Below are 27,817 nucleotides of genomic sequence, written 5' to 3'. Positions count from 1 at the left end.
CATCCATCGATTTCCCAACTATCGGGCTATTCACCGGTCCAAGTATCCAACATACTATTTCAGTGTAACCTTCATGAGCGCATTGCTTTAAGCTACAATTTGATAAATTATCATGTTTCCAACAAAACCCCAAAATAAAATAAACTAAAAAAAATTGAGATTGTTGCAACTGTTATATCTTATCTATCGGGACTCCGTATCAATTATTCACCCATTCTGAAAACATATGCCAAAGACCCGGTGCGTACGAACGAAAGGCGATTGCCTGTGTTGGTAAAACTATGTTGACTTGTCGTCGATCACTTCCCGCGACCCCACACAGCAGCAACAGAGAACATGCGCCAGCAGCGCCGGGTGTTTTCACGTCCCGAGCGAGCAGCCGAAGCAGAAATCATAAACATCTCATCACCACATCGAACGAACTTTTTGAGTCAGCGCGAATGAAACCAAACACAAACATTCCTCGGTCTGTGCCTGTGGCCAGAGCAGGCCCGATCTATTCCCGTACGCGCTTTGGATGTTTGCGTGAGCTTTCCGCTTCGCCCGTTCGGGTGGGTTTTATGTTGCATATGTTGCACCGGACAGCTTACGTTCACCCATCGGATCGGGTGGTAAGGCCGATGCGAATCAGTTGCTGCCAACTCGTTCGTCAGCAAGGACGTTCATTCACAGAACAACAACAGAACGGAGAGAGAGTGTGCTGAAGATAGAAGTTCTTATAGTTTTTTTGAAAGTTATTAACAAGGTTTTAGATTTTTTTCGTAATTATCTTCATTGAGAGGAAGGATTGTGTAACGTGATCGCTTCGGGTCCCCGATAATCGCCTTGAGCGCTGTGTATCAACGTGTGTGATCTTTGAGAGATTGAAGAGATCGGTCGGTGAGGATCCCGATCGGAAATTGGATATCAAGTGTCATACAGTTTTGTTGGAAGTTTTTACGGTTCAACTAGAACCGGCAGCTGCAGAGGAAGCAAGTGAAGCACTATACTCGATCAATACATTTTTTATAGTGGCTCGTTGTGAATGAATTAGAAAGGAGCAAGTTTGTGTTTTTTTTTTTGGTGAGAAGAGAAAAAGGAAGATTCGCTTCCGGTGCGAAGATTTTTTCCAGTGAAGAGGAATCAAGTGATCAGTTCGTCAAACTGGAACCAGCCGTTTCCGATGGTAGTTTAGGAGGAAGTTTTGGTATCAAATCGGCACACCAGTCTTGCGTCACCATGGTTCGATCGTTGTCACAGTGGACCAAAACGCTCAGCTTTCCGGCCCGGATTTCCCCGAATCGGAACTCGAAAGAGTGCAGCGTAAACGTGCTGCCAATTACACCGCCTCCGGCACCGCCGAGGAACAAGTCGACCACTTCGACGACCTCGTCGGCATCGTCGTCGACTTCGGCGCTGTCCCATTCGTCGGCTACTTCGTCGCCTTCACCGCCACCGAACGTTCCGATCACGGAAATCAGCCAAATTGTAAGTTTTTAACCATGTGTCTGTGTTCTGGAGTTAATAGGACCCCAGAGCACTTTGAAAAGCTGTAATTTTATTGTTAATCAACTTATTTGTGAAATTCATCTTTTCGCGAATTTCTATTTTTGAGTGTGATTTTTTTTTCAAGTTTCTTGAAAAATAGTTCCCAATAGTAAAATTCTTGAAAATACAAACAATTCCCCACCACTCGACGTACTCTACAACTTAAATGATTTTTAGATCCCGTCAAATTGCCATACATCATGCTCTCCATATGTTAATACTGTAAAATAGAAATAAGTTGATCATTTTTGACAGCTTCTGTTTTATATCTTGTGGGATGCATACATGTATTATCAATCAAACATTTTTGAATTCTGTACTGGTTGGATGTTTATCGAATAATGGAAAGCGATAGGTTTCCAAGAATAAAGATATATGTTATTAACTAAATTTAAAGTCACTGATTATGAAACAAGTCTCAAAAAGTTTACAACTTGTTGATGAATCGATCAATTTTGGAATTGAATTTTATGGATTATAGAATAAACTTCATAGGAAGCTAGTAGATTCCACAGCTTTGAAAAACAGCAGAAAACAATAGTTATTAGCGTGGTTTCCAAGCTATCATCGAAGTCGATCGATGATGCTTTGTTAAAATCAGTAATGTGATAGCTGCGGTAGCTTTATTTTCAACCGTTCAACGGAAAGTTATCTCATAAAATTGCAATAACGAATCCATCTATATGGACCAACAAGTTAGGGAGGTATCGAGTTGCAGAACATAAAACCAATGCAACTGCGACCCAAGGTACCATGGAGGTAGCCATGAAAATCAATTTTTACCATGGTTCTGTAAGTCGATATTGAGATGCCAAATATCGAGTAAGGAAGAGTTGACTTTGAAGAAACGCGTTTGACGACGTGCATCCGAAAATCCACCTGTAGAATACGTTTTCCTACTCATGCTGCATGCATTGTGACTTCCAGCTAAACTACATTCCTTGGGCAAACATATGGCCACAGAGAACAGACGTTCATCTTTAATCGGCAGCGTGTGTAAAGCTTTGTACTGGTCATTTCAAAGTATGTCGTTACGCGGCGCTGTCATCAGATTATAGGGGCTTCAATTTTGCAGCGTTTCACACTTTGGCGCTAGTGTCACCATCAAAAATTGCCACTTGTCGCTAGCGTTCCTTTGTGTGCCAATGTATGCTAAAAATGCTGGAAACTTTCACCTATCCCGGGCAATCTGGTTTATGGACAAAAGGTCGAAAGACAAAAGGTCGAAAGGACAAAAGGTCGAAAGGACAAAAGGTCGAAAGAGAAAAGGTCGAAAGGACAAAAGGTCGAAAGTGATTTGCTTGGTGGAAAATTTTTCCTTCTTTGAAAAAAGATTTTCGACCTTTTGTCCCTCTTTTTTTGTTCTTCGACCTTTTGTCCTTTCGACCTTTTGTCTTTCGACCTTCTGTCCTTTCGACCTTTTGTCATAGTCCAACTCATCTAGGGACCTTAGGAGAGATTTCGGTACAATTCCGGTCGCTGAGAGGACTACCGGAACTATACGGACGTCCTCTAGGTGCCACATCTGCTTCAACTCCGCCACCAAGTAAATACCACGATCTATCTTGTTAGAGAACGTTGAATGAAAATTGTAATTGTGGTCCAGCGGTACAACAATGTCGGTGAGTGTAACTCGTTTCATCCTTTTATCGTAGACTACAATGTCGGGGCGGTTGGCACGGATGAAGGCGTCCGTTATGATCTCGCGATCCCAGTACAGCTTTATGCAACTATTTTCCAGAGCCGGGTCAGGCAGGTACCTACTTGTAGTAGGGCACAAATCGATCTACCAAGTTGTGCTTAAGGTGATTATAAAACGAACTTTGAATTTTCAAATTACTTGCTTGCTGGTGATGACTAAGGGGATAAATTTTCAACGTGGAGCGCTGATTGGTTCTCAAGTCTTGTGCTCTTGAAAATTTGAGGCGTGGCACACTGGGGCAGATCGCTGTTTTCGACGGCCAAAACCTCTAGTACTCTGGATATGCACCCTAGAGGTTTGGTGTCTTCGACAAAGTGTTTTGGGATGTACTATGTTTTGACATATTCAAATTTGATCTAGATGAGTGAAAACTGATCTAGATCAGTTTTATCTTTTGATAGGAGCGTCCTAGCAAAACACTTTCTTCTGCAAAGTTGTTCATTGAGGCATTTTTGACATTTCTTTGGAATACACTTACACTCTATCACTGACGTGCATTACAATATATGACAATTTAGTAAAAACAGTCAAAAAATCGATATTGACCATTTTTTCATACAAAAAATTGTCGAAAAATATTTTGTCATCAAGAATTAGAAGCTTAACTATTACAAAGTAAATTTACATAATTTACTAGCAAAATTTTCAGATTCAATTATATTTTTGGTAAAAACAGTCTAAAAATAGTGTTTTACAAAATCCAGGATAACTCATGAAGCGGCAGATGGCGGCAGCTAATTTTTTGTATACGACTAGTCAATAACATAAGTTTCATTGTTGCGAAGAAAGAAAAGTGGGACCACGTGGGGCTTTTTTGTTGTGTTGGATTGAAAATTTGATGAAAATATGTTAAAAAATGCTTATATTTGAGAAAATTTTCATGAATTTATATTTTCCAAATGTATTTCTGAATCATATTGCATGTTGACGAAATGATTTTAAGAAGTCATCTTCAAACTGGTGTTCCAATAAACTTTTAAACGGAATTCAAGATAATTTGTCCCATATGTATATCTGCCTCTCTATCTATCCTTTAATTATTAATTATAGTATTGTGTTTAATAAAAGCCATATTATACGATACCAGTTTGGTGATGACTTTTTCAAAACACATCAACATGCAATATGTTTTAGAAATAGATTTAAAAAAATATAAATTTATGAAAAGCATTTTTTAACATATTTTCATCAAATTTTCAAACCACCACAGCAAAAAAGTCCCACGTGGCCCCACTTTTCTTTCTTCGGGACAATGAAACATATGTTCTTGACAAGTCGTATACAAAAAATTAGCTGCCGCCATTTGCCGTACTACAAGCACTATCATTATTGAGAAAATGTGTTTGTGTTTTCCCGACTGCATTTCAATAATGTCGGTCAAATAATTTGAGTATTTGGTTACGATTGAAATTCAAAAGTTGGTGAGGGAGAATTTGGTTGTTTAGTGATGAAAACGTTTTTTGTAGCTTGGTTGAAGGAGCACATTTTTCTAAGTATAACATAATTTTATTGCGCTTCATGATCTTAATTTTTATATTGAAAATTACCGTTTTGACTTCAAATGCATCTGCTTGGCATACATTGACTGATATTTGTGTAAATTTTAATTTCTTCGCAAAGTCTAACTGTTAGCTATTGGGTGTACCAATAATAATGTTGAATAAATTAGTTTTAGTATTGTTTTCACGTAAAAGCATGGAACAACATTTTGATTCAAATGCCGAACACTGTGTTCATTCTGTCTCATATTCCGAACACCTTTATTCAAATTCCGAACAACACGAATAAATGGTATTCAAATGAATAATTTCGCAAATAAATTTGTCTGAGCTTGTTCTACTGGTGTCAAACTAGAGAATCATCACTACTCCCGCGGTATAAATTATATTGGAGACGTTAAAATTGAATTGCAATTGACTGCCATTTCCTGGTTATTTGATGGCATATTTCAGCGAAACATTTCAGCCAAATCGTCATACAGAAACCGAGTGTTCGGAATATGAGTCTGTTCGGAATTTGAGACAAAACGGTATTAGTAAAGAATTCGATCTGTAGAATCAATGACATTTCAATATACATAACAACAGCTCGTCCAGTAGTAAAATTTGCCGAGGGGTGATTCAGAATTGATTTTCATGCTAATTTCAAAAATGTTTTAAAAAATAGTTCCAGGGCACGGAATATTGTGAAACTTTGGGCACAATTTTTAACGTAGAATCAGTATATGTAAAAATATGAATACCCTGAAGTAAGCCAATTTTGATTGATTTTGTACTTTTGTCGTATGCAAGCGTATTTGTTATTGCTCGACCCTTTACTACTATCTCTATCACTAATACGGACACCCGCGAAAAGTTTCAAAATTTCCCTGTTATGATTTTTTCTGTACTCTTAGTAAAACTGAATTAAACCTCCTCCAAAATCCAATTTAATTTCATACTGGAAGTTATCACGATTCGAATTTGGGGTCAATATGACCCAGATAGTCGTAGCGGTAAACGCAAAGCTTTCAACAGCAAGACCAAACTGAGGGTCGTGGGTTCGAATCTTATCGGTCGAGAATCTTTTCGTAATGGTATTTTGTTTTTTTTTTTCGAATTTCGTACCTGCCTCACGATATACGAATATAAATTTGATCAATTGGCAAAGAAAGCTCTCAGCTAATTACTGTGGAAGTACTCATAAGAACATAAACCTGAGAAGCAGGCTTCGTCCCAGTTGGGACGAAACGGAAGAAAGAAGCAGAAGATGACCTCAAGGCACAGACAACTTAGCCCTTTTTTAGCGCAACCAGTAGGTTAAGCACCTTATTCACTACCTCTCGATTGATGAAGATATATAGTTTTAAGCATGTGGGAAGTAATAAAACCGACAACCGACACATACGCGTCAACTTCGCGTATATGTCGGCTTGACAGGAATGTGGACTTGGTTTGTCAGCTTGGGATATCTCTTAAGCGGTGTATCAGTTCCACATGGATTATACAATGGTGCTGATTGAATTCGTACGCGCAAATGATAAGAGAGCGAGCGCGCGGTGGAATGCGTTTGAAATTAGGCCACAATTGTTTCCGATTTTATGACACTACCCGCTGAGAACTAATGAAGAAACCGCGTATATATATGAGCCGGTTCTCAGCGGCAAGTACCGGACGCAGATGAGTGTAGTTTGTGAATGTAATTTAGATTTATTCGACCTTAATAGGAGGTTTTCGAAAGTTGCCTTCGCGGTGGAACGAATAAATTTTAATTAAAATTGGACATGAAAATTCGAAACTAAATAATTTTACTAGTGGCGTTATGAATCTCTTTGAAACAGTATGGTATACATAGGCTGACCATACGTACCGTATTTAACGGGACTGTACCGTTTTTACTACTGGAACGAGCTGTCCCGTCGTATTATTCAAAATGTTCAAATTGTCCCGTATTTTTAGAAATTGATAATTGGGACAGCATATTAAACAACAATTGAATAAAATTCAGCAATCTAGTAAACAGCGCTTAATTATTTTTGAAAATATTATATCTCAATCATCTGTTTTCTAGTAGTTATTAGTTTCTCATTCAGAATTAAACTTGATGTTTAGAAAGCATATGCTTGTGATTAATATTTTTGGGTTTGTGCTCTAATTTTCGACTGTTTTTCTAAAATTTGGGCCATTATTATTCTTTCAGAGGGTGGTGATTGAAACAAAACCTCTCACGACGAGGACCTGGGATCGAATACCAAAACCAAACACTAGCCCAGGGTTATGAAATGCCTGTTGATGATTATGAAATAAATTTCACAATCTCAATAAAAATACAAAAAAATATCATATGAGACCAAAAAAATATTTTCCTAAAAATGTTGATTAAAATTTCGTATGGAATCGCAATGTTTCCCGAACTCGAACCTAAAATTAAGGCTGATTTACTTGAACTTAACCATTTCTTTTCCATGATCTGCCGATTTCCGACGAACACTAGCTGAATCGAATTAGTACGATTTACTCAATAGATATTGGAATGTATTTATATTTATATCATTTGTCTCACTAGACATAAAAAAGTTACCCAACGAAAAAAAATATTGATAAAAAAGCAACTAACTATTGATTTTCAATGACATTTAAAAAAATGATTTTGAATAATGACGCCGTTTTGACAGCTAAAATGTCGATAAAAGCTGTGGGAAAGAAAATGTTAAGAAGACCAATTTTGGAGATAAGGATAACAATCGAACCTATTTACAATCTCCTTTCAAATTTTCTTTGACGAAACTTAGAATGAAACTAAACAAACACTTTTTTTTAACGCTCGTCGATATTATCGACCAAAATTGGAGACCATCGATTACGACGTGTGTTATAAACATATTTAAAATACATAATCCCAAGAAAAAATTATTGAGAAAAAAGTTACCTACAATTTACTATTGCTATATATTAGTTCACTTTTCAAATCTATCTTCTAAAACCTATAGATCTTGTCATAGATACACTATCCAACCATCATTTTGAATTATTGCTGTTTGCGTTTGGCGTGCAAACCTTGGCTAATGTGGTAACACAAAGCAATCAAAGAATACTTAGCAACCAGGATCCAAATCACCGCCAACCTAGCAAAGAAAATCAAACTTTGACTTCGCCTTCCTTGTGGAAAATCTTACCGCGTTTAGTGTTTCCGCATTTGATATTTGCGTTTCAAACGCACACAGCAATATATTAAAGGACGATTTCACTATTGATATCGATTAGATTTACGTTTGAAAAGAGTGGATTTTTTCAAAGAATTATAACAATTTACGTATGGTATGGTCGTTATTATTAAAACATTTCCATCTTACTTACCTAAGAGGAAAATTCCCCTTAAAATCGCATTGAATGTTATAAATAATTTTCTTGGAAATGAAATTTCTTAAGAACGCTATTTCTCAGAAATCATCATATAAATTTCTAGCTTCCGAACTATTTTCAAGTGAAACATAAGAAAATGTAGTCTTAATATTGTTTTTATTTTTCATGGGCATTATGTCCCTAATGGCACAGAGCATGCACAGTTATTAACTTAAACCTTGTCATTTTTGTATTTGTTACCATTTTTGCATTCGTATATCGTGTGACAGGTACAAAGGTACTATGCCCTCGGCAGTCAAAGAAAACTCCATTACGATAAGATCTTGGATCGACAGGGAATCGAATCCAGACAATCTCAGCATGGCTTTACTTTGCAGCCGTGAACATTAACACTAGGCTAAGGAAGGTCCCTATGTACATAGTCTATGAGAGCATTATTTATGTTTTTGTAAGAATGTCCCGTATTTGTTCCTCATTTGTCCCGTTTTTATCTGGTTAGCTTATGGTCAGCCTAGGTATACAAGACCACTCGTAATTTTAGAAAGGACAGTTTAGTTTAAATTACAATTACAAATTGGATGTCACAAGAAAAGTTCAAAAGTGAAGATAGTCTATGGCTTTTTACTCAACGGGTTAAGAATAACAGAGTGGTTTTGTGTTCTGTATCTCAATACCTACTTAACTCGATGGTCCCTCATTATCGAGTTATGAAGAGATGACTGTAATATTCTATGATACTTGCACATAGCGGTTTTCAACTTAATTATCTACTTTGCTTATCGGAAACTCAAGGCAACTCCGATCTTATCGTATCCTACCATCCTAGATCATTTCCATCGAACATCATTTTTTTTATCCAACCAAGCAACCCTTGCATCACCAAATGCTCTCTCAAATGAATAGCGAGTGTTTCATTCCGATCGGATCGGTAAATACACACCACCAAATGGAACTAGAAAGTAGTAAACCTTCCATCGCACATGCTAATCAAGTGACGGTACCACATAATGCCACATTAGGCCAACCGCATCCAGTAGTGCCGTAGCGAAAAATAAGTAACCTGCGCTGCAAGGGCACAAGATCACCACGCAGAGTTCATCGGCTTGCTACGCTTTCCACATCACCATACGCCAACACCACACCATATGATGGGAAGTGGAGAGATACAGAGAGCCGCGGAGAGCAATGTGTAAATGTTTACCCAGCTTTATTGAATTTCACGTTAGACGAACCTTCCCATACCTACATTTTCCCGTGGCATGGGGCGGCCGACGCGGTGTTATGTTTATTTTCAACATTCTTGAAGTAATTTCTCCTCGAGCTCTGGAGCTCTAACGCGCCTCGAGAGTGCAGCTCCCCGTACCTGACAGAGCTCCACCGATCCCCCAGTCGCCAGCCGCAAACTCCCGAGAATGTTTTAATCATTCCGACAGAGTTTGGCTACTTCGGCTTCATGATGGTTCTACTTTTATTTCGTGTTCCATTTCAGCCTTTCCCGTTGCCGCGCCGTGGTTAGCCGGGAACCGAAAAAACGCAGCCGAGTGAAATGCTGAGAGAATAACAATAAAATCTGAAGAGGAAATGATCAACGCGAAGAATGGATGAAAAATAAACTTTATTGTACTTTATTTTTAGTGGTTTTAATGTTGCGCTTCGCACTTGGGCCTCCCCTGGGAACGGAATGAAGATTCATTGATGGGCAGCATGTTTAATCCGATCGTTCCGCCCGTTATGCAGAGCGCGCATAATGACCATCCGATGCGCAGTTGTAGTAGGCCGCGGATTTTCACCGAAATCGACCGACAGCTGCGAGATTTGGAGATTGACGATGTAAACAATACGAACCCAATCTCTGTCTCGGTATCGAATGTCGAATTGGGTCGTAGATCTAAGCAACCATGGTGCAACGCACCCTTTACCTAGGTTACCTAGAATCGAGCAGTCATGACTCGTCGACCGTCTGTGGTGTTGTCGATTGCACATAATTTCGCAATCCGGCGTGTCAAGCTCCAATGAGAAATAAAGGGGACAAGTCGACATCTACAAGTAAGTCACCTCTCGGCACAATGTGACGGGAGAAGAAAAAACGGTTCCCATGCATACGAAGCCGAAGGTGTAATATACCTGCCTACTCAGACTACCATCACGTCGTCGCCATGACTAACCCAGAAGGCGTGTGTATGCATTGTTTGGCGCGGAGCGGCCCCGTCGCTGAACAAGTTCGCCGTGGACCTGTCGAGACACGTTCGTCGAAAACCGCACCGTGTTCGTTGGTCGTTTTCACCTCTTTCTCACAACCCTTCGGTTCCGCACTGATCCCCGGTCTCCGGAGGGGGCACCGGTGATGACTGAGCAATCTGAACCGTGCTTTTTTCGGTTCGCTCAGTGACCTTCCTTGGTGGCTGTTTGACTCGCGGTTTCGCCGCACACAGATGATCACCACTCTCCGCAAACCGTAACTTATTAGGTCTACGGGAAACAATCCGTGAAGAAAATGATAGGGGAACGGTGAAACTGGGGAAACGCATCATATTCACCGTCTGCTTTTTTCTTCGCTTTTGGCTGCACCGTCGTCGTCAGCAATTCGATCTCGGTGCCGGAAATTGCATGTGAAAGTATGTAATGACTGCGAAAAATGACAAACAAGGGATGTCATGAAACGGCGATTGACACCGGATCACCTCCCGAAAAAAACGCGTCAGCACATCCGATAAGAAATTGGTGCAGCGAGCGCAATACTCTTTTTCCCGTTTCCGCTTTTTTTTGCAGTGCGGACGTTGGTTGCATTCGAGTTGAACAATCGGTCATAAATATTTCATCACTATTTCCATGTTTCTTGCGTTCGTCTGCCGTGATCGAATCGGTGAGCAGACAACTCATCGATTTGCATTTGGTGAGACACGATGCGTTTGGATGACATTCATAATCATTTCGGATTCCCTTCACATTTGTTCTAATGAAGTAGTCAACGTATTCATTCATATACCGTGATGATTATAATAATGATGACGAGCTTGTGCATCTATCCGATTTTCGTCGTTCGTATTGATCTGGAAGGGGGCCTTTCTTAACCGAGTGTTAAGAACCCGTGGCTACAAAGCAAAGCCATGCTGAAGGTGTCTGTGCCTTGTGTGTCTTGCGCAAAGTTCTGCCGTTGCAAAAATTAACAGCAAGCCATGCGTAGTTGGCAGAAAAAAAAAATGCACGCACCATCCAAAAATTTATGCTAATTTTACAGTTTGCTTTTCCTCATGTGGTTTTGTTTCACAGCTGCCTACCGGTAACAATCCTACGGCATTTTTTACTGATCCCCATACCGCCAACATGGCACATTATTCGCACTCGTGAACCGAAAGTCAAACACCTAGCAACAGCATGTTTTGTCCCTGTCGGCAAAATTCTGAGCTTCAACTTTTCAACAAAGCCCCGAAAAATGGCAGTAGGCCTGGCTATCGCACCGATCATACGACGTGGCGCGATCGACTTTAATTCACCCATTCAAGCAAAATTATTTCCCAAATGATCCATGTCCATTCGAGTCGATTACTGAATTGGTCAATTAATTTGAGAGATCCCATTGGTCAGGGGTCTTTACGAAATCGGTAGGCCGGCGACGTGCGTATACGGCCGAACGCATCAAGCCTCGGCGCATTGATTGGGATTTACCTATATTACTTTGTTTTCGATTTTACGACTGGTTCCACTGGTAAGCAGGGGAAGATCGAAACCTTCGATCAACTGTGATCGATTTTTCACAATTCGTTATTTTTTGCTTGGGGTCTGAAATTTTCCACGCCTCACTTCCCTACCTTGTTGTAGATGAATTTCTGAAGCAATCCAGTAGCCACATTCGAATCGGATCGATCACTCGAATCAATTTGATCATAGTAGCCCACAAACGAACTGAAACTAGTGAAATCAAGGCCTTCCTTGTTTCAAACATGTCGGTCATGTTTTCCACTTTTTTGAGAGGTGATTTACCGCGACGCCACGGTTATGTGCATTTTTACTAACTGTAAAAAAGGTTTTACATTTTAAATTGAAGCCCGTCTGACAGTTCCCTTCAAGTCGAAGCGTTTTCGGGCATATTTTCTCTGCCGTAAAACATATACTACGGTTAGCGACCCGTGGATGATTTACGAGCTTCTTCGCGGCCCAGCAAACAAAGTGGCGCGTTGGCATATGGGGGCTTTTAACGACTCAGGGGCGCCTCACCGTGGCTCAATAAAAGGGGCACTCAGCTGAACCAAAATATTCGTCGCTCTCGTTTTCCCCATCAGACGATGTCAAAAAGTGAAAAGCAGATCAACGCTTCCTCTGATAGATCTCGAGAAAAAGTAGACAATTAATATGCACGCCATCTTTTATTGTATTTTGGTCTGACACCCCGCGGACGCGACTTCCACTTGCAGATCGGGCGCACAGGAAACGTCAAACGGTCTGACTGTTTACAATAAGGCAGCTGATGGCGTGCGCTTGTTTGCAATGCAATCGTCTGAATCTAGCAGTGATTACGAATCGCGATGGCTCGGTATTTTTAGCCTACCACGTGAACCGAGCCGCGGTTACGAACCCGGATGGTCCAACGGGTTTATGCAAATACTGACGGCTAATGGCTGCGCTGCGCAAAAAGATACCCGCGTCAAGACAAGGTAGAATATCAAAATGTAAACACATAATGCTCAAGCGCTTCGGCCTGTCATTCAGGGTCGTTCTTCTAAAGTAGTAGGCATGGGAATTTATGACGGTCTGTTATCTTGCAGAGTGAGTAGGCTGTGAAGGCTTTCTATGGAAGAAGGGAGAAACTAACTCCCCGGTCGTTCTCGGAAGGAGGGCGCTGGCCACTTCAGGTTGCGAGGAAAAGAATGAATGATTTGTTGTAAAATATCTGACACCGATCGGTCCTAGATTTTCACCAGATACTTGCGTTTATTTATGTATGAGCCGGGCAAATTTGAATCAAATTCTAGCTTTCCAAAATCATACATGTCGCTTGTAAGACACACAGCTTTGCCCAAAAGAACAGGAGGAAATGATGTTTGCTTGCTGTCTATGTAAATATTATGATTTCGAAGAAAAGAAGCCAAAATAGAAGAGTGCACTACAAAACAGATACACGGTTTTATGGAAGCATCCGCTTCCAATAAATCCGGGCTTCGCTGTTTGTTATTGCTGATGCTTGTGTTGCCGTTCTTATGGCAGAGGGGCTATAAAATTTTAATACGGAGGAAACACATTAAGTCTAGTGGCGGTAGTGATGTTTGTTTTTGCCTATGTTGATTGTTCCCATTCGCGATGAGTGGTAACCGATAGGAATAGGAACTCATTTGGCACTCCGCGCATAAAAAATTGTAGAGTTTTGTAAAAACGAAGTCTCTGCACAAAAATCATCTCCTCATTAAATCTTATATAAAACTTTTTAACAACAAGGTTAGTGGAAGTAAAAATCCCATACAAATTCAAAACAGTGCAGAGCAAGATATCTAAAAGGGAGGTAGTTCAATCGGTCAGTATACTGCATCCGCCATGTTGAAATATCAGATGACAGCTGACGAGTTTGATTTGGTAAAAGGATGCTAGAATTTTGCCTAGATGTTTTGATTGGTTCAATATTGAATCGAGTTCTTTGAACAGGCTTGTATTTCACATTGAAAGATCAAAATCTCCTTTAACATAATTTCAAAATAAAAAAAGAAAGGCAACTTCATTCATGAGGGATTTGTTTCCCGTGGTAAACAATCTCTAACAATTCCATAAAAACGATACTTGCGAACATACTGACCAGCTAGCTAGCTCGTCAGCTGTCATTTCCAAGCTTCATGAACAGCCCCATAGTAAAAATCGGTTTTCATGGCTACCTTGATGACCTAATCAAGGAAATTTAGTGCAGTTACGTGCTTTATGCGGTCAACTCTCCATAACTCGATACTGAAAGGATTATCTAGTTAGGGAGGTATCGAGTTATAGAACACAAAACCAGTACAAAATCGGCGTGTGTTTCGTTTTCGGTTTTCGGCCGCGTTCAGCGCGCTTCTCGATGGTCTTCGTCTCCTGGAACATCTTCACAACGCGGGACACGGTGGAATGGTGGATTCCAAGCCTTTTGCCGATCCATCTGTGCGACTGACCTGGATTATCGATCACCGCGCTCAAGATTTACTCTTCTTGTTTCGATTGCATCTTAAAAACTACTTGACAGATCGCCATTGCACTCATAAACATGCACAGCTAAAAATATGTTGTAAATTTAAGTGTATGTTCAGCGATAAATCACATATTTTCAATCAAAGGCACTTTAAATGTACACGATCATGTAACATTCAAGCATCTTTGGTTGAAAACTAAACTAAATCAGTTTCACTACATTGTAATTTAAATATTTTTATCTGTGTAACGCTTTTTTCCGAGTCCAATCTTTAATTTTTTTAATGTTTTTCACTTTACTGATCAATGATGTGCAAGCAGGAAAACAGTAAGTTGATGAAAATCCGTCGTTCTTCCATCGTAAGAACAATGCCCCCTGAAAATGGCAACGCCAACCATTTAACGGTGGTGGAACTAACCGCTTCGATTTTGTTTCAACGCAGTCAACCATAAGGCGCGATCACACGGCACAGGCGGCAGGCGCATAATTAATTTCCCATTTTGGCTCGAGTCAAACGCCCCACCAAGCCAAAGGAAGGAGGCATAAAGCAAGGTCAAGCGGCCGATTACGGACGCCTGCGAAGCCATCCGTTGCGAGTGGATCTTCTCCCGGTCCCGGCCCGGAAGACCTTTATTGGAGGGGGGGGGGAGCTATCGTCCAAATCGTCGAAAGCAAGCACTTTGAAAGGCGATGATCGGGACGGGAAGAAGTGGAACGCGTTTCGTTTATTACTTTCGATCGCTGGCGGCCGATCGGTCAGCGAAATTGGCTGGGGAGCAGGGCAGAGCTTCATTTCCGGTGACCCTTACGATCCATCACTTCGTGCGTGTGTGCCGTGTCGGTGTAGCCTGCTGCGATTAAGCGTGGCGATCGAAGATGATAATAATGGAGGCGAAGAAGGAACGACTGCATGTTGGTTGACTAGTCGAGCGATTACGTCGCTCAATTCGAAAAAGGGCCAATTGTGACAGACAGGACCGTTGAACTATCGTTACTTGATTACGTTCGAGTATACGTGCGTAGCAGATAAGAAGCTTTGTTTGCGCCGTTTGTTGATCTACGAGCGGAGGGAAAAAAACTGTAATTTCTAATAAGCTCTCAGCTCGATGTGTAACAAGGTCAACTTGTCAAGACTGGCAACGCACTGACTGCGCGCTAAGCTGACCGTTTTCCCACACTCGAGTGGTGCAAGTTGCATTGAAGTTATGTATGAGGCATGTTGCACTACTGGCGGCGATTGATGTCATGGGGAGAGCCCATTCGAGGGCACTACTGACTCAGACCAAGCACGTAGCCATCAGGCAGGGGATTTCGATGCTCTTATCGGGTTTCTTGAGTAAATACACAATCCCAAAATGAATTGATTTCTTCCTCCATTTGGGTCCGGCGATAAAAGCTTTCTGCCTTCGATATGTTTGTTTACGCTTGTCTGCAAACTGGATTGGTTCTGCGTTCTGTTTTGATTTCCGTTCTTCAAGCGCGATCGATCGCGAAGGCTTTTCATTAATGAGAAAGCATCGCTTGCGTAATCCAACAGTCATTCTCCTACCGAAATTGGACAACTTCAAACAGATCTTCAGCAGAGGATGTTGATATTTAAGAATCGTTCCATCCGATTTCCCCGAATTGACCGGCACAGGCGGACCACATCTCATTCGGTGTTAAATTTCCTCCAATTAGTCAATGATTATCTAGATTTAGAAGCAGGCGTAGTGCTACACGCCCCCTGACGAATTCATTCAAAGTGTTGATCGACCGATCACCACCCTTCGTTTCCCCATCATATAAATCACTGATCGCTCACTAAACCCGTTTTTCTTCTCTATCCCCCTAATCCACAGATCTACCCGGACCCGGAATCGGAGAAGGCCATCATGGGATCGCTGGTGTTCTGCATCCATCACAAGCAGGGCTGCAAATGGTCCGACGAACTCCGCAAACTAAAGGTAATTATTCCACCTCACAATACGCCGATCTTCGGCCGCGATCATCCTCCTCAACAGCGAGAGACAGAGGGCAACCGGCTGCGATCGGTTTTATGACCACTTTGCAGCGCAATTTACCTACTTTTCTTCTCGCTTATTTTGGCTGCGGGGTTGAGCGAGCCACGATTAAAAATGCAAGAGGCCATTCGCAGTCCGATCGCCGCCGCAGCGCACTCTATTTAGCGTCAGGCCACGGCAGTCCAAGTTCGATTCAGTGTGCTGGTAGGCTAGGCGGGCGATGGAGCAAAATGTGTTACAAAGATGGCTCTGTGATTGGCGGATTTTGGTTTGCTTTCCAGTTGAACCTGCCGTAAATGAGAAGTACAGTGACATGGTTAGTAAAATCGTGCTGGATTGCACATAAAAATAGCTTTTGCCTTCCAAGTTGCCAAATTTCTGCTGTTCATCTGAATCATCAAAGTTCACTGGCTGAGTCAAATCACTTAGGCCCTGTGAATTGATCATTTGGGCTGTACTGCAAAACTCGATTTCTCTTCATCGCTACTCTCTTTGTATGATTGCAGAAAATTGACTCAATTATCGAAACACTTTTTGGGACAAACCGATGAAGGGTCATTATGTTTTACTTCAGAAACAGCGCAATAGAAAATCGTCGGAGAGAAATCTCTCATATCATTTAAGACCTTGAGAAAAATTATCGAAGATTTCCTAATTGATAACTGAGGCCTTTTTTCTTTGATTAGGTAGATGGCATTGATGCTCATTTCACTGTTTTTCAATCATTGTTTTCGGTTGCTCAGCTCCTTCCTGGTTACATTTAATGTGCAATTCTCTTGATTATTGTGATAATTTTTCTATCGCTCCAATCGATTCTTCAGATGATCTCATAATTTGTAAGTATCTTTGCTGAGATACCATTTCTAAAAACTGGTCGGATATGATTCGAGGCAACATCTAAATTGCAATGTGTTGAAAATTCTCATGCCGATGTTCCTGAAAAACTTTTGTAGATCTCTTCAGTTAACTTAACCTGTTTTGGTATGTTCTGCACGACAATTTCATGGACAATTTGTAATGATCGCGCAAAAGACACCAAAGCAATTCGAAGCAATCACGGAGATGGCAGAAATTTCATGTTCAGGCATATCTTTATGAGTTCAGCTCCAATACCATCCATACTAGGGGCTTTAGTGTTCTTGAGCTGACGGATGACATTCTTAACCTCCCCAAAAAGGAGGTACTGACGTAGACATTCTCTCCGTTGCCTTGACCCTCATTGTCTACACATTCAGCGTCATTCAGGTGTTCATCGAAGTGCTGCTTCCACCTTTTGATCATCTCACGTTCATCCGTTGAGATGCTCCCATCTTTTATCCCAGCACATCTCGGCTCACGGTACAAACCAATCTAAAACTTTATATAAATTCTTGTTTTTAATTAACAACACGATAGAGCGTGTTCTTGTGGCTTACCGCCTTGATACTGAATGGGCAACAATTCCTTGCTGTTGAGTTGAATCTACGCCGAAAGAAGAACCCTCCTCGATTGGACGCGGTCCTGGGCCAATTGCCTCCAGTCGCCCTGAACGCTAAGCGACTTTAAATCCTCCTCAACTTCAAAAATCCATTTGGTGCGCCGTCTGCCACCGAAGTGAGGGCCTCACCCTGGTTCACTGCTGTATGTTAGTTCAGCTTAACGGTCCTCTGACATGCGAGCTACAGGCCCAGCCCACCGCAGCCTACCGTGTTTTATACGCTTAAGAATATTCATTTCTCTATAGACTTGGTATAACTCGTGAATCATGCGACGCCGCCAGGTGCCATTGTCCCATTTACCGCCGAGTATTTTTCGCAGCACTTTACGTTCAAAGACCCCAAAAGTTCTCCGATCGACCTCTTTCAACGTCCAAGTCATATACAACACGAGTTTGGTCATAACTAAAATAATTGGACATGAACAACCGAATAACAATTCAAAATGGTATAAAAACAATTTAGAGAACCAGCATTGAAACTTTGTTCTGACATTATTTTATGCTCGATTTCTCAATGAAAACATATAAAATTCGATTCCGTATCAGGTACTATAAAAATTACAACAAAAAATAGTTGAAAGATGCAAATATAAGATAATTTTTACATATACGGTAAAGTGCTTAGATCGGTTTCTGCACAAATGCCTATGGTGATGAAATGATTATCTAGCTCCTATCTTCATGAATTAATGGAAATAAATACAAAATATAACCACTCATAACTAATGACATGACTGGTAGAGCCTAAGTGCTTTTAATATATATATCCTATAGGAACATTAGAGATCTTATGCGTGAAAAAAGAAATCAAAAAAAGATCGAACAAAAACAAACGAGGAAACAGAAAAAAAAACAAAAAACAAAAAGGAACTAAAAAGAGAACTATGAATACCATGCAGAAACCTAGAAAACAAAAAAAAATCCAAACACGAATCAGGAGGTTGAAGTTTTTATGCGGTTTTTTTTTTTCAGGAAATCCAAGATTTCCGTTCAGGAAATTTTCATGAGCTCGTAATAGAGTCCTGAAGCCCTGTCCCAATCTTAGGAACCAACCACAACCCGGAATATCTCCGGCATTCTTCCAAATTCTGGACAATGCAAATTGTGGTAAATATCTTGTACCATTTTAAAGTCAATGAGGTAATGGCAAGCTATTTGAAAATGCTTTATTACGGGTCGTGGACTAAAGGGAAAAAAATAATTTAATGAAAAATACATGAAAATTTGGCTTAAAAATTACTCGAGCTTTGCCCGGATTGTAGACATAATCGCTATGGGAATCGTAAATTCTGCTAGAGTAATTACTGAAAAAAAACCGTGGAAAACTGGAACTGGTGAAAACCTGGGAGGCAGAAACTGATACGAAATTTATGTACGTCAAGGTGAGCCGAGATTTTGCTGTCACGAACTGTCACTGTGAGCCCAGATCTTAAACAATAGATTAACATGAAAAAGCGCGTTATTGATCAAAACATATTTTTGCATTTCATCAAATGTGACAAAAAAAAACTATTAAAAAGCTGTTCATGCTTATTTAAAAAAAATGGCATCGATTCAACCTTTGATTATGATTGAATATAATCCTGGTATTTAGAAGAATTGTAAAAGTTATCCCTGTGGAGGCTAGATAATTCAAATCAGAATTCACTGCAAATAAAACGAAAATAGTGAGTTTAGATGTCATGTTGGTTAAAAAAGACACTTGAGAGACCTTCCATTAAAAACAAATACTTTTTAGAGACCAGCATAAAAATAAAGACCAAGTCTTTAGAGAGACCTGCTACTGGCCCTGCGATGAGCAAATTCTGTATAATTTCCTATCTTATTCTAAAATAAAAGAAAACCCATGCATCATATTACAATCAAACCTCCATGAATCGATATCTGAAGAGACCATCGACCCATGGAAATATCGAGTCATGGATCAGTAATGCTTTGGATGACGGTTTGAGGAGATATCATAGCAACCATGAAATTTTGCTTTTAGTATGGATCCATGAGGCGGTATCGAGTCATAGAACATCGACCCATGTAGGTTTCACTGTATTTATGTTACTAATAATCAATTTGCCATTATTGCCATTTATACTGTAAAATTTAAAAAAAAAGTGGTATGCACCCTCTTCAGAAGTTGAATTAGATTTATTTGAATGGATTACAGTCGTTCATAGATATATTTTTGGCAGCGTTATCAAAAAATGTTGTGTTGGACATGTGTTTTGTTGGATGTTTATTTAATCATCAATAATTATCCATTTTACCAACATATTGCAGGTAAAATTAACTTTTTGTCCAGATTTTGTTGACGATAAAACATGTACCTAAAAATCTAACTGTATTAGCCTAATTTCGTGTCACTGTTTCAGAAAACATCTCTATTTTTGAAGAAAATAGTGTGATAAAATCATACGTTTTTTTTATCTAAAAACAATATTTAAATAAAATCCTTGAGGGATTACCCGGAATTAAATTTATCGGAAAACCTTTTATCGGAATTTACCATTACCTGTAAAAAAAACATTTGCCGGAAAACAAAATCTTCCATGTTTTGACTACAATTTTTATATTCTTTCAATTATGCTTAGCACAAATGAGATCACGCTAACCATAGACATTCTCGATTTCCCCGGTTTCCAAAGACTCTTTCTGGAAAGACATTTCAAAACTGCTATTGACCAAATATGTTACTCTTCTTGCCAACATTACGGCTCAACAAAGCAGGCTTAGCTGTTCCAAGAGAATTTCTACAGTTATTAGCTGTGACTGACCATGTTTGCATATAGTTTGACAAAAATGAAAGTATTTTGTGCCCTGGAATAGTTGGAAACCAGAGAAATTTTTTTTTGTTATATTTCATGCCAAATAATATCAATTTCCATATAAATAAAAACGCCTATCAATCAAGGAGGGGTGTATTTAAGTGAATCGGACACCCATCCATAGGGCTTAAAATCTAAAGATAACAAATCACTAATCTTGCGAAGGAAGCGACATACAACAGTGCCATTTTTTATTTTAGTAATTTCTCTGAAGTAAGGTATCTGTAATAAAATATAACATATAATTTCCCTTTACGTCTGTTCCCCGAGTTCAACGCCATAAAAGAAGATATTTAATCATTTTTGACCTGAGATTGGTGAAACTCAAAAGAACCGCCAATCGTATTAAGAAGGCTGCATGACTCGTTCGTTCATCACTTTGGAATGTTTCAAGTTGTTAATATTATGAGCGTCAAATCTTTTCGAAAAAATGAATGGTTTCGTGACATTCATGGAATTGAAGTTATGGGCAACGACAATTGAAAAATCGATACTCGTAAAAAATAGCACAAACAATCGTATTGATAATTCTAATCATTACTTCTTATTATCTTACTTATTCAAATAGTCTCAAGTCAAAAATGTGAATAAACTTACTTTATTGATCCTACGTGTTTCGCAGACGAATTCCACATGTTCCGCACCTACCAAACAAGATGTTTCACTTTTAGAACGTTTAATTTCCGGATTTACAAAACGAAGAAAGTAAGATTTTCAACTTTCGCAACCTAACCACTACTTTCACTGCCCCTCTGCATGCTCTGCTGAGAGACAAAATGACTTAACCACGAATCAAAACAAAACACTACTTGAGCCGATTTCACACTGGTAGAAAAACGTCGAAAGTAGCTGTATGAAACGGCTTATCATTTTGTTATAATTATTTTTGTTAAAAATAATAGAAACTACCTAGTTTTTGAACGCGATCTGATTGTTAGCGTTAGCGTAGTTACGGTATACTTCGTAGATTGGATACTAGCAACATTCATGTTTTTTATTTTGATAATCTCATCTAGATTGCTTTCAGGAGCAGGGCTAGGGAGTGAACCTTGTTCCAATCCTTAACAGGAATACCAAAACCATGAATATCGCTATTCCCGGCCACGCCCATCTTTACCGTAACTTGGGAAGGGAGAGGAAATGTTGATGTAGCACTTACTTAATGAGAGGCCACCGACTCAGCGACGCCCTCATAAGTGCTACGGAGTTGGGGGTTGGGAAAGGTATTTGGTCAGGATTCGCCTGAGAAGCTGGCGATAGACACAGAGCATTTGATGTTTAATTGTTTTAAATTTAATCTTTTGAATGCCGGCATGCAAAAGAAAGGAGCAATGCTTTATTTATAGTATGAATAACATTGTTTCCCGTGAAAAAAGGGAATGGTCGCGCGTTCGACGGAAGTGACATTCTGCTTAGAAAAAGCAGAACCGATCCCTCCAAGGTCATCGGTTTAATGCTTACAAAAAAAAAAAGAAAAGAAAAATGCTGTCTGAACTACACGAAACGAGAGGCTGTCCACGACGCATAAACCGAGAAAAGAAAAAAAATGCCACTACGCATGGCCAATTTTGCGACAAACGACTGATTGATCATTGAATCCGTCTCCCGTCCCCGTAAGGGCAATCAACAGAATAAAATGATAAACATTACATGCTTTTTCGTAACCGTACAACGCAAAAAAAAAGAACACGATTGATGATTTCGGCTCTCGTCCTCCCGTAAGAGGAAGCAACATAATCGAATGACATTGCAAACCACTGAAGTCTCTCAACCGTCCAGCTGAAACGCGTTTAAATCGGATAAAAATGAATTTCGACCATTGAAAAGCACTCCGTAATCGAAAAACACAAAAGAACGATCTTCTTTCCCATGGTAAAACGGAACAAACTCACCAAATTGCCTGCAATATCTGCAAAATTGTTTTCGCAGATGCGGAATCCCGTCATCCGAATCACAATGGCCGGAACTCATCGTTGGTTACAACACATCAACTATTTCACACGTTTTTCATTTTTCACCACTAATCACTATCACTAAAATGAATACAAAAGCTAAATTTCTTTACTAGTTGATGGAAGTATGAAATAAAAATTTTGACGGGAATGAAAAATTTTTCCGAGTAATAAAAGCAGTGATTTCCCCAGAAACTCCTTAGCAACTCCGGACTTCTTTTATAAGAAATACCTAAATAAATCCAATAATTTCAGGAATTTTGACGAAGTTCCAAGATTTTTTTTTTTTTTTTGAAGAATCTTGGCACGTTTTTTTATCAAGGGTATATTCTAAAATTTTTCCTGGGGATACCTATGAGTTTAAAAAAAAAAAGAAAACCGTATTCAGCCATTTAGCTGCACAGACTGTAACTTAAAACTAGACAACGGACAAGCATGCTCCAGTGGCACAGCCGAGAAACATTCCTGACGAAAAGTTTCGATGGCTGAAGCGGGAATCGAACCCACACCCCATGACACGAAGCGATTACTGCCTGGCGACATTAACCACTCGGCCACGAAGCCCAGTTTCGCTGAGAATTCCCCATAATATAATATTTAATCTATATAAATAAAAATGGAATGATGTTTGTATGTCACGAAATGGCTTGAGAACGGGTTAACGGATTTTGAAAATTCTTCCATATTTATGTTCCTGAAGTGTTCCGACGTGTTTGTGTATATAAAAAGCAAAGGATATTTAACGGGAAAGTTGAAAAAACAGAAGTGAACGGAACTTCCATTTTGCACGGGGCGTTCCATGGCGTTTTTCAACAGCCTACTTGATGGCAAGACGAAGTTTGCCGGGACCACTAGTGAAAAATAATTATCCTATCTGGATTTCCTGAATACCGTGATGCATCAAAACCCGGACGGGACCAATATGCAGACGGGACCAATATGCAATATATCTGATCTGATTGTATGCAAAATTTAAGTGATGTACACGGCGAAAAAATGTTAAAAACGTGATTCATTTTAAAACAGTTTCAGAAGACAGGTTGTGATTCTTTTCAATTAGTTTTCTCAAAACCGTATGAAAGTTATTTACGTCGATTTGAATAAAATAATAACCATGACTTATTTATTTACCTTCACACTTGGAGAACCGACCTTCGAATGTTTAAAGACAATTGCATAGTTGTAGCCATAGTTAGTCAGCGCAGCAATGACAAGCTGCACAGATAATTTAAAAGAAAAGCTTATTTATAAAAGAAGGTTGAATCATCTATGAAATGGAAAAAAATGAAGATGGTGCATATTGATATAATCCAGTATGAAGACATCTTTTATCTTTGGTGGTCATTTCAAATAATTTTCAGTCAATTCCGGTAAACTGTGTTCCAGTAAATTGCATTCCGGGTAATGGTTTTCCGGGTAATATCGGAGAACCCCTTAAAATGTACATTTTACCATACCATTTTTTCTACCTCTATTACGAGGATTTTTGTCCTGGGCTATCTCCAGGTAGAGATTTCAGAAGAGTAGTGACTTCAGTTAAAAAGCTTTCTATCTCTATTATTCTTAATATATTATATACTTTAAATCTGTTTATAGTTTTTAAGCGATCATCCTTGGAAACCAGGGATAATCGCAACGAAGACATCAATACGATTTAAAATAACTGCGATAATCTACAAGCTTGTTTAAAGGTTTTCGGCAAACAAATAACATAACGTTCACCCTTAAATCTCTCCAAATCTAAAGTTTGAACTACTAACCGACCGACTACAGCCATGTTTCAAAGATTAAGATTTACCTATTTCGAACTTGGGTCAATTTTGACCTTTCCCACAATGACTAATAGATATGCATTGGAGTTGAGTTTTTGCGCTCCATTCTACTGCACTCAAATAACTCTACTTCAACCGTTTCATGCAAGCACATTGCACCAAACAAGTTTCCAACTAAAGCACACACTTAGTTGACATACCTTTCCATTTTTTCAAACGTCCTCTTCGTTTCGATCCACCGACCAAAGCGACTCTGAAAGTGAGCACTCCACAAATGGCTAACAGCAGATTAATCAACACCGGCGCTGCGATCGCGGTGCCAGTCTCGGAAGAAACCCACGCAAAAATAAACCCCCCGCATCTAAAAAGCTTTATGGGCTGCCATACGAAAATATCACCTTCACCGACTGGCAAGGCAAAGGCAAGGCAATCAAGGGGCTCCGAGGGGAAGGTTGCGCATTGCTAGATTCCTGCCCGCGCATTTAATAATATAATTATTTTCGACCCCCAGAACGTTCCGCAGCGCAACGGGCCAAGGCGCTGATTGAGTTGGGTGCGTGGTGCGCGCGTTATCTCGCAAATGAGATTTAATTGAACGAAATCAAGCAAAGCTCTGAGCCTCTGCTACGAACTGGTAGAATGTGCACTCACTGCACAGCGACCGTTGGTTCATCCAACGATGGAATCAGGTTAAAAAGACCGTTAAGCCCCTTCTGACGCGATCGTCCATCGTCGCATGAAGGAAAGCACTTCGCTGCGTTACGGTCGTTGTTTGAACTTTTTCTTGCCGTCTGTGGTCGGCGCCGCTGCCAGTTGCTGTCTCGTCCATAATACCACTTACTTATACCATTTTGCAGGCTGCGAAACGAATAAACACCAACCGCTAATTACGTTTCTTTCTCTCAACCATTTTTTTTTCTCCCATAACCAGGCTCACCTGAACACCTGTAAGCACGATGCCATCCAGTGCCCCAACAAGTGCGGTTCGCAAATCCCGCGGGTAATGATGACCGATCATCTGGCCTTCACCTGCATTCTGCGTCGTGCCATCTGCGAGTTTTGCAATGTGGAATTCACCGGGATCGGTCTCGAGGAGCACGCGGGAACCTGCAGTTCCGAACCGATCTACTGTGAATCCAAGTGCGGAACACGTGTCGTTCGTGGCCGCATGTCCATCCACCGTGCCAAAGATTGTGCCAAGCGATTGCGGAGATGTCCGCACTGCAGTCGGGAGTTCAGCGCTGATACGCTATCCGCTCACGGAGCCACGTGTCCAAGAAGCCCAGTGCCATGTCCCCAGCGTTGCGATGCAGGTCCATTTGCAAGGGCTGACCTCGAAGGTCACCTACGTGACGAATGCAAAGCGCTTTCAGTACCTTGTACCTTCAAAGAAGCCGGCTGCCGGTTCAAAGGGCCACGCCATCTATTAGAAGCTCACCTCGAGTCCAACACTTCCTCTCATCTGTCGCTAATGGTTGCCCTTTCCGGCCGACAGGGGCAACAAATCAACATGCTCAAAAATGCTATGGCCAAACTCAGTACCAACTACACCGGCACGCTCCTGTGGAAAATCACCGACTGGTCAGCTAAAATGGTCGAAGCCAAAAGCAAGGACGGGCTCGAGCTGGTTTCACCACCCTTCTACACCAGTCAGTACGGTTACAAACTACAAGCATCCATGTTTCTCAATGGCAACGGACCTGGCGAAGGAACGCATGTCTCCGTCTACATAAAGGTCCTTCCCGGCGAATATGACGCTCTGCTGAAATGGCCATTCTCCCACTCAGTTACCTTCACCCTGTTCGAGCAAGGAACCCTCGGCAGCCAAGGAGGAGTCGCAGAATCATTCGTACCGGATCCTTCGTGGGAAAACTTCCAACGCCCGTCCACCGAACCGGATGCCCTAGGATTTGGATTCCCACGGTTCGTATCCCACGAGCTCCTCAACCGCAGGCCATTTGTTCGCGAAGACACCGTCTTCCTGCGCGTCAAAGTGGATCCCAGCAAGATCGTCGCCGTATGAAACAACAAAACAAATAAAAGACTCCTAGCTTGTAAGCGTTATACCCACGATTACCCACAACGAGAGAACAATGAACTGCATTTATACTATGATTCGCATTCTGTACATATAGACGAGCGAAACTAGCATATACTGATAGCGTAGCGTTAGGCAAGCGATTGTTAGAGGGGATCCCTTGAACCACCTGTACATAGAACATGAAATTCGAATTCAGGGTCAACCCTCGGCAACACCAAAACTCTGTATAAGCACATCCGAGCGATGAACGCCACAACGAAACGAATCAGCTTGACAATCTCAATTTTCTAAGTTAGGATTTTGTTATTGTATCGTAAAAGAACAAACCTTTCTAGCGTAACGTTCTAAAGGCATTACAACCTATAACTGTTTGTAATATTCCACTTCCCTACGAACGTGTATCAAAGGACGGAAAAGAAGTAATACTACTGCTGGAATCATGCCAAAGTTTTGTTTGGATGGCTTTGCGCGACCTGATCCGGAATCGTGTTTTCTTCCGGACAGGCAAAGCTTACATCATAATCAAAAATAATTTTCCCTGTCTTTCTTCAACTTTCTCTTCTCATCTGTCAAAGTTTTTAGTTCTAATAAAAATTTTCCCAGACTGTCTAATTTTACTTTTTAATTCAGGGTTATTATTTTGTTGGTTGTACGTAAAGGTCAAAAGGAGTAATCAAACATTTTTCTCTATTAGATAAGTATTTCGAGTCATTAGGATATAGTGATTAATTGTTGAATATCGATTCTTGGATTTAAACTCGCTGCACAGTACACGCATGATGTTATTCATGCATGCGGTTTTGGCGAGATCATAGCTAGGGAACCATTTCAACACAAATGTAGTCCATAAGTCGTATTTAACCATGGCTAGTTTTTAAGGAATTACACACAAAACGTAGTGATAAGTTTCGCAATTGAACGAAAATACAAATCAAAACGAATCAAATAATGCAAATACAAATGTTACGATTAATTTGATGACAATCCATGTATTTTCCAGAAGGGGGAATCTGCAGACACTTGAGACGATAACTCGGGCAATGGGATTGGCGATAGGTGAACAGAGAATAGTCGGATTTCACGCCAACTCGACAAAGGGATTGGCAGCACCCCTTCAGAATTCAATGAAACTTTCTGGATGTGAAGACTATGTGAAACTAAGATACTTTACATACTTTGTTTTTTTTTTTCAAAATCGATCTAGACTAATATTTGGAATATTTTTTGTTTTACTTTTTTTATAAACCCGTATAACTCGAAAACGGTAAGACCTACAAAATAGTGTTGTATGGGGGACTGTCGTGAAACTGCCTGAAATGTTGAAAAAAATAAAAACATTTTCTACACTGAAAAAACATGATTCAAATCTTTAAAGTCGATTCAAAAAAAACGGCCATTTCAGATTTTGATCATCCTTAAGCAAAAAGTTTCGTAATTAAATTTACTCAAAGTTGTCCATATTTAAGGGAAAAAAGTTTTTCTAACATCGATTTTTTTAAGTCCAAAATGATTTTTTTATTTTATTCCGCTTTAAATAG

General features: G+C 40.2%; 1 protein-coding gene across 1 annotated transcript; it reads left to right on the top strand.

Annotated features, from left to right (window-relative positions):
- Positions 1 to 584: 584 nt before the first annotated feature.
- On the top strand, positions 585 to 27,234 carry LOC5568228 (TNF receptor-associated factor 4). The gene is made up of 3 exons (XM_001652110.2): positions 585 to 1,467; positions 16,057 to 16,161; positions 25,170 to 27,234. Exons 1-3 carry the CDS (start codon positions 1,219 to 1,221, stop codon positions 26,259 to 26,261), a joined length of 1,446 nt encoding a protein of 481 aa, XP_001652160.1. The 5' UTR covers positions 585 to 1,218; the 3' UTR covers positions 26,262 to 27,234.
- The last annotated feature ends 583 nt before the right edge of the window (positions 27,235 to 27,817 follow it).

The sequence above is a fragment of the Aedes aegypti genome, chromosome 2 (genome assembly GCF_002204515.2).
Source record: "Aedes aegypti strain LVP_AGWG chromosome 2, AaegL5.0 Primary Assembly, whole genome shotgun sequence".
Classification (NCBI taxonomy): Eukaryota; Metazoa; Arthropoda; class Insecta; order Diptera; family Culicidae; genus Aedes; species Aedes aegypti.
This window is presented reverse-complemented; position numbering and strand designations above follow the sequence as displayed.

Bases quoted from the DNA above. Each gene is read 5' to 3' on its own strand.
- LOC5568228 (XM_001652110.2), top strand. From the start codon at position 1,219: ATGGTTCGATCGTTGTCACAGTGGACCAAAACGCTCAGCTTTCCGGCC. The intron at 1,468-16,056 runs GTAAGTTTTTAA...CCTAATCCACAG, and splicing joins TCACGGAAATCAGCCAAATT to ATCTACCCGGACCCGGAATC. The intron at 16,162-25,169 runs GTAATTATTCCA...TCCCATAACCAG, and splicing joins ACGAACTCCGCAAACTAAAG to GCTCACCTGAACACCTGTAA.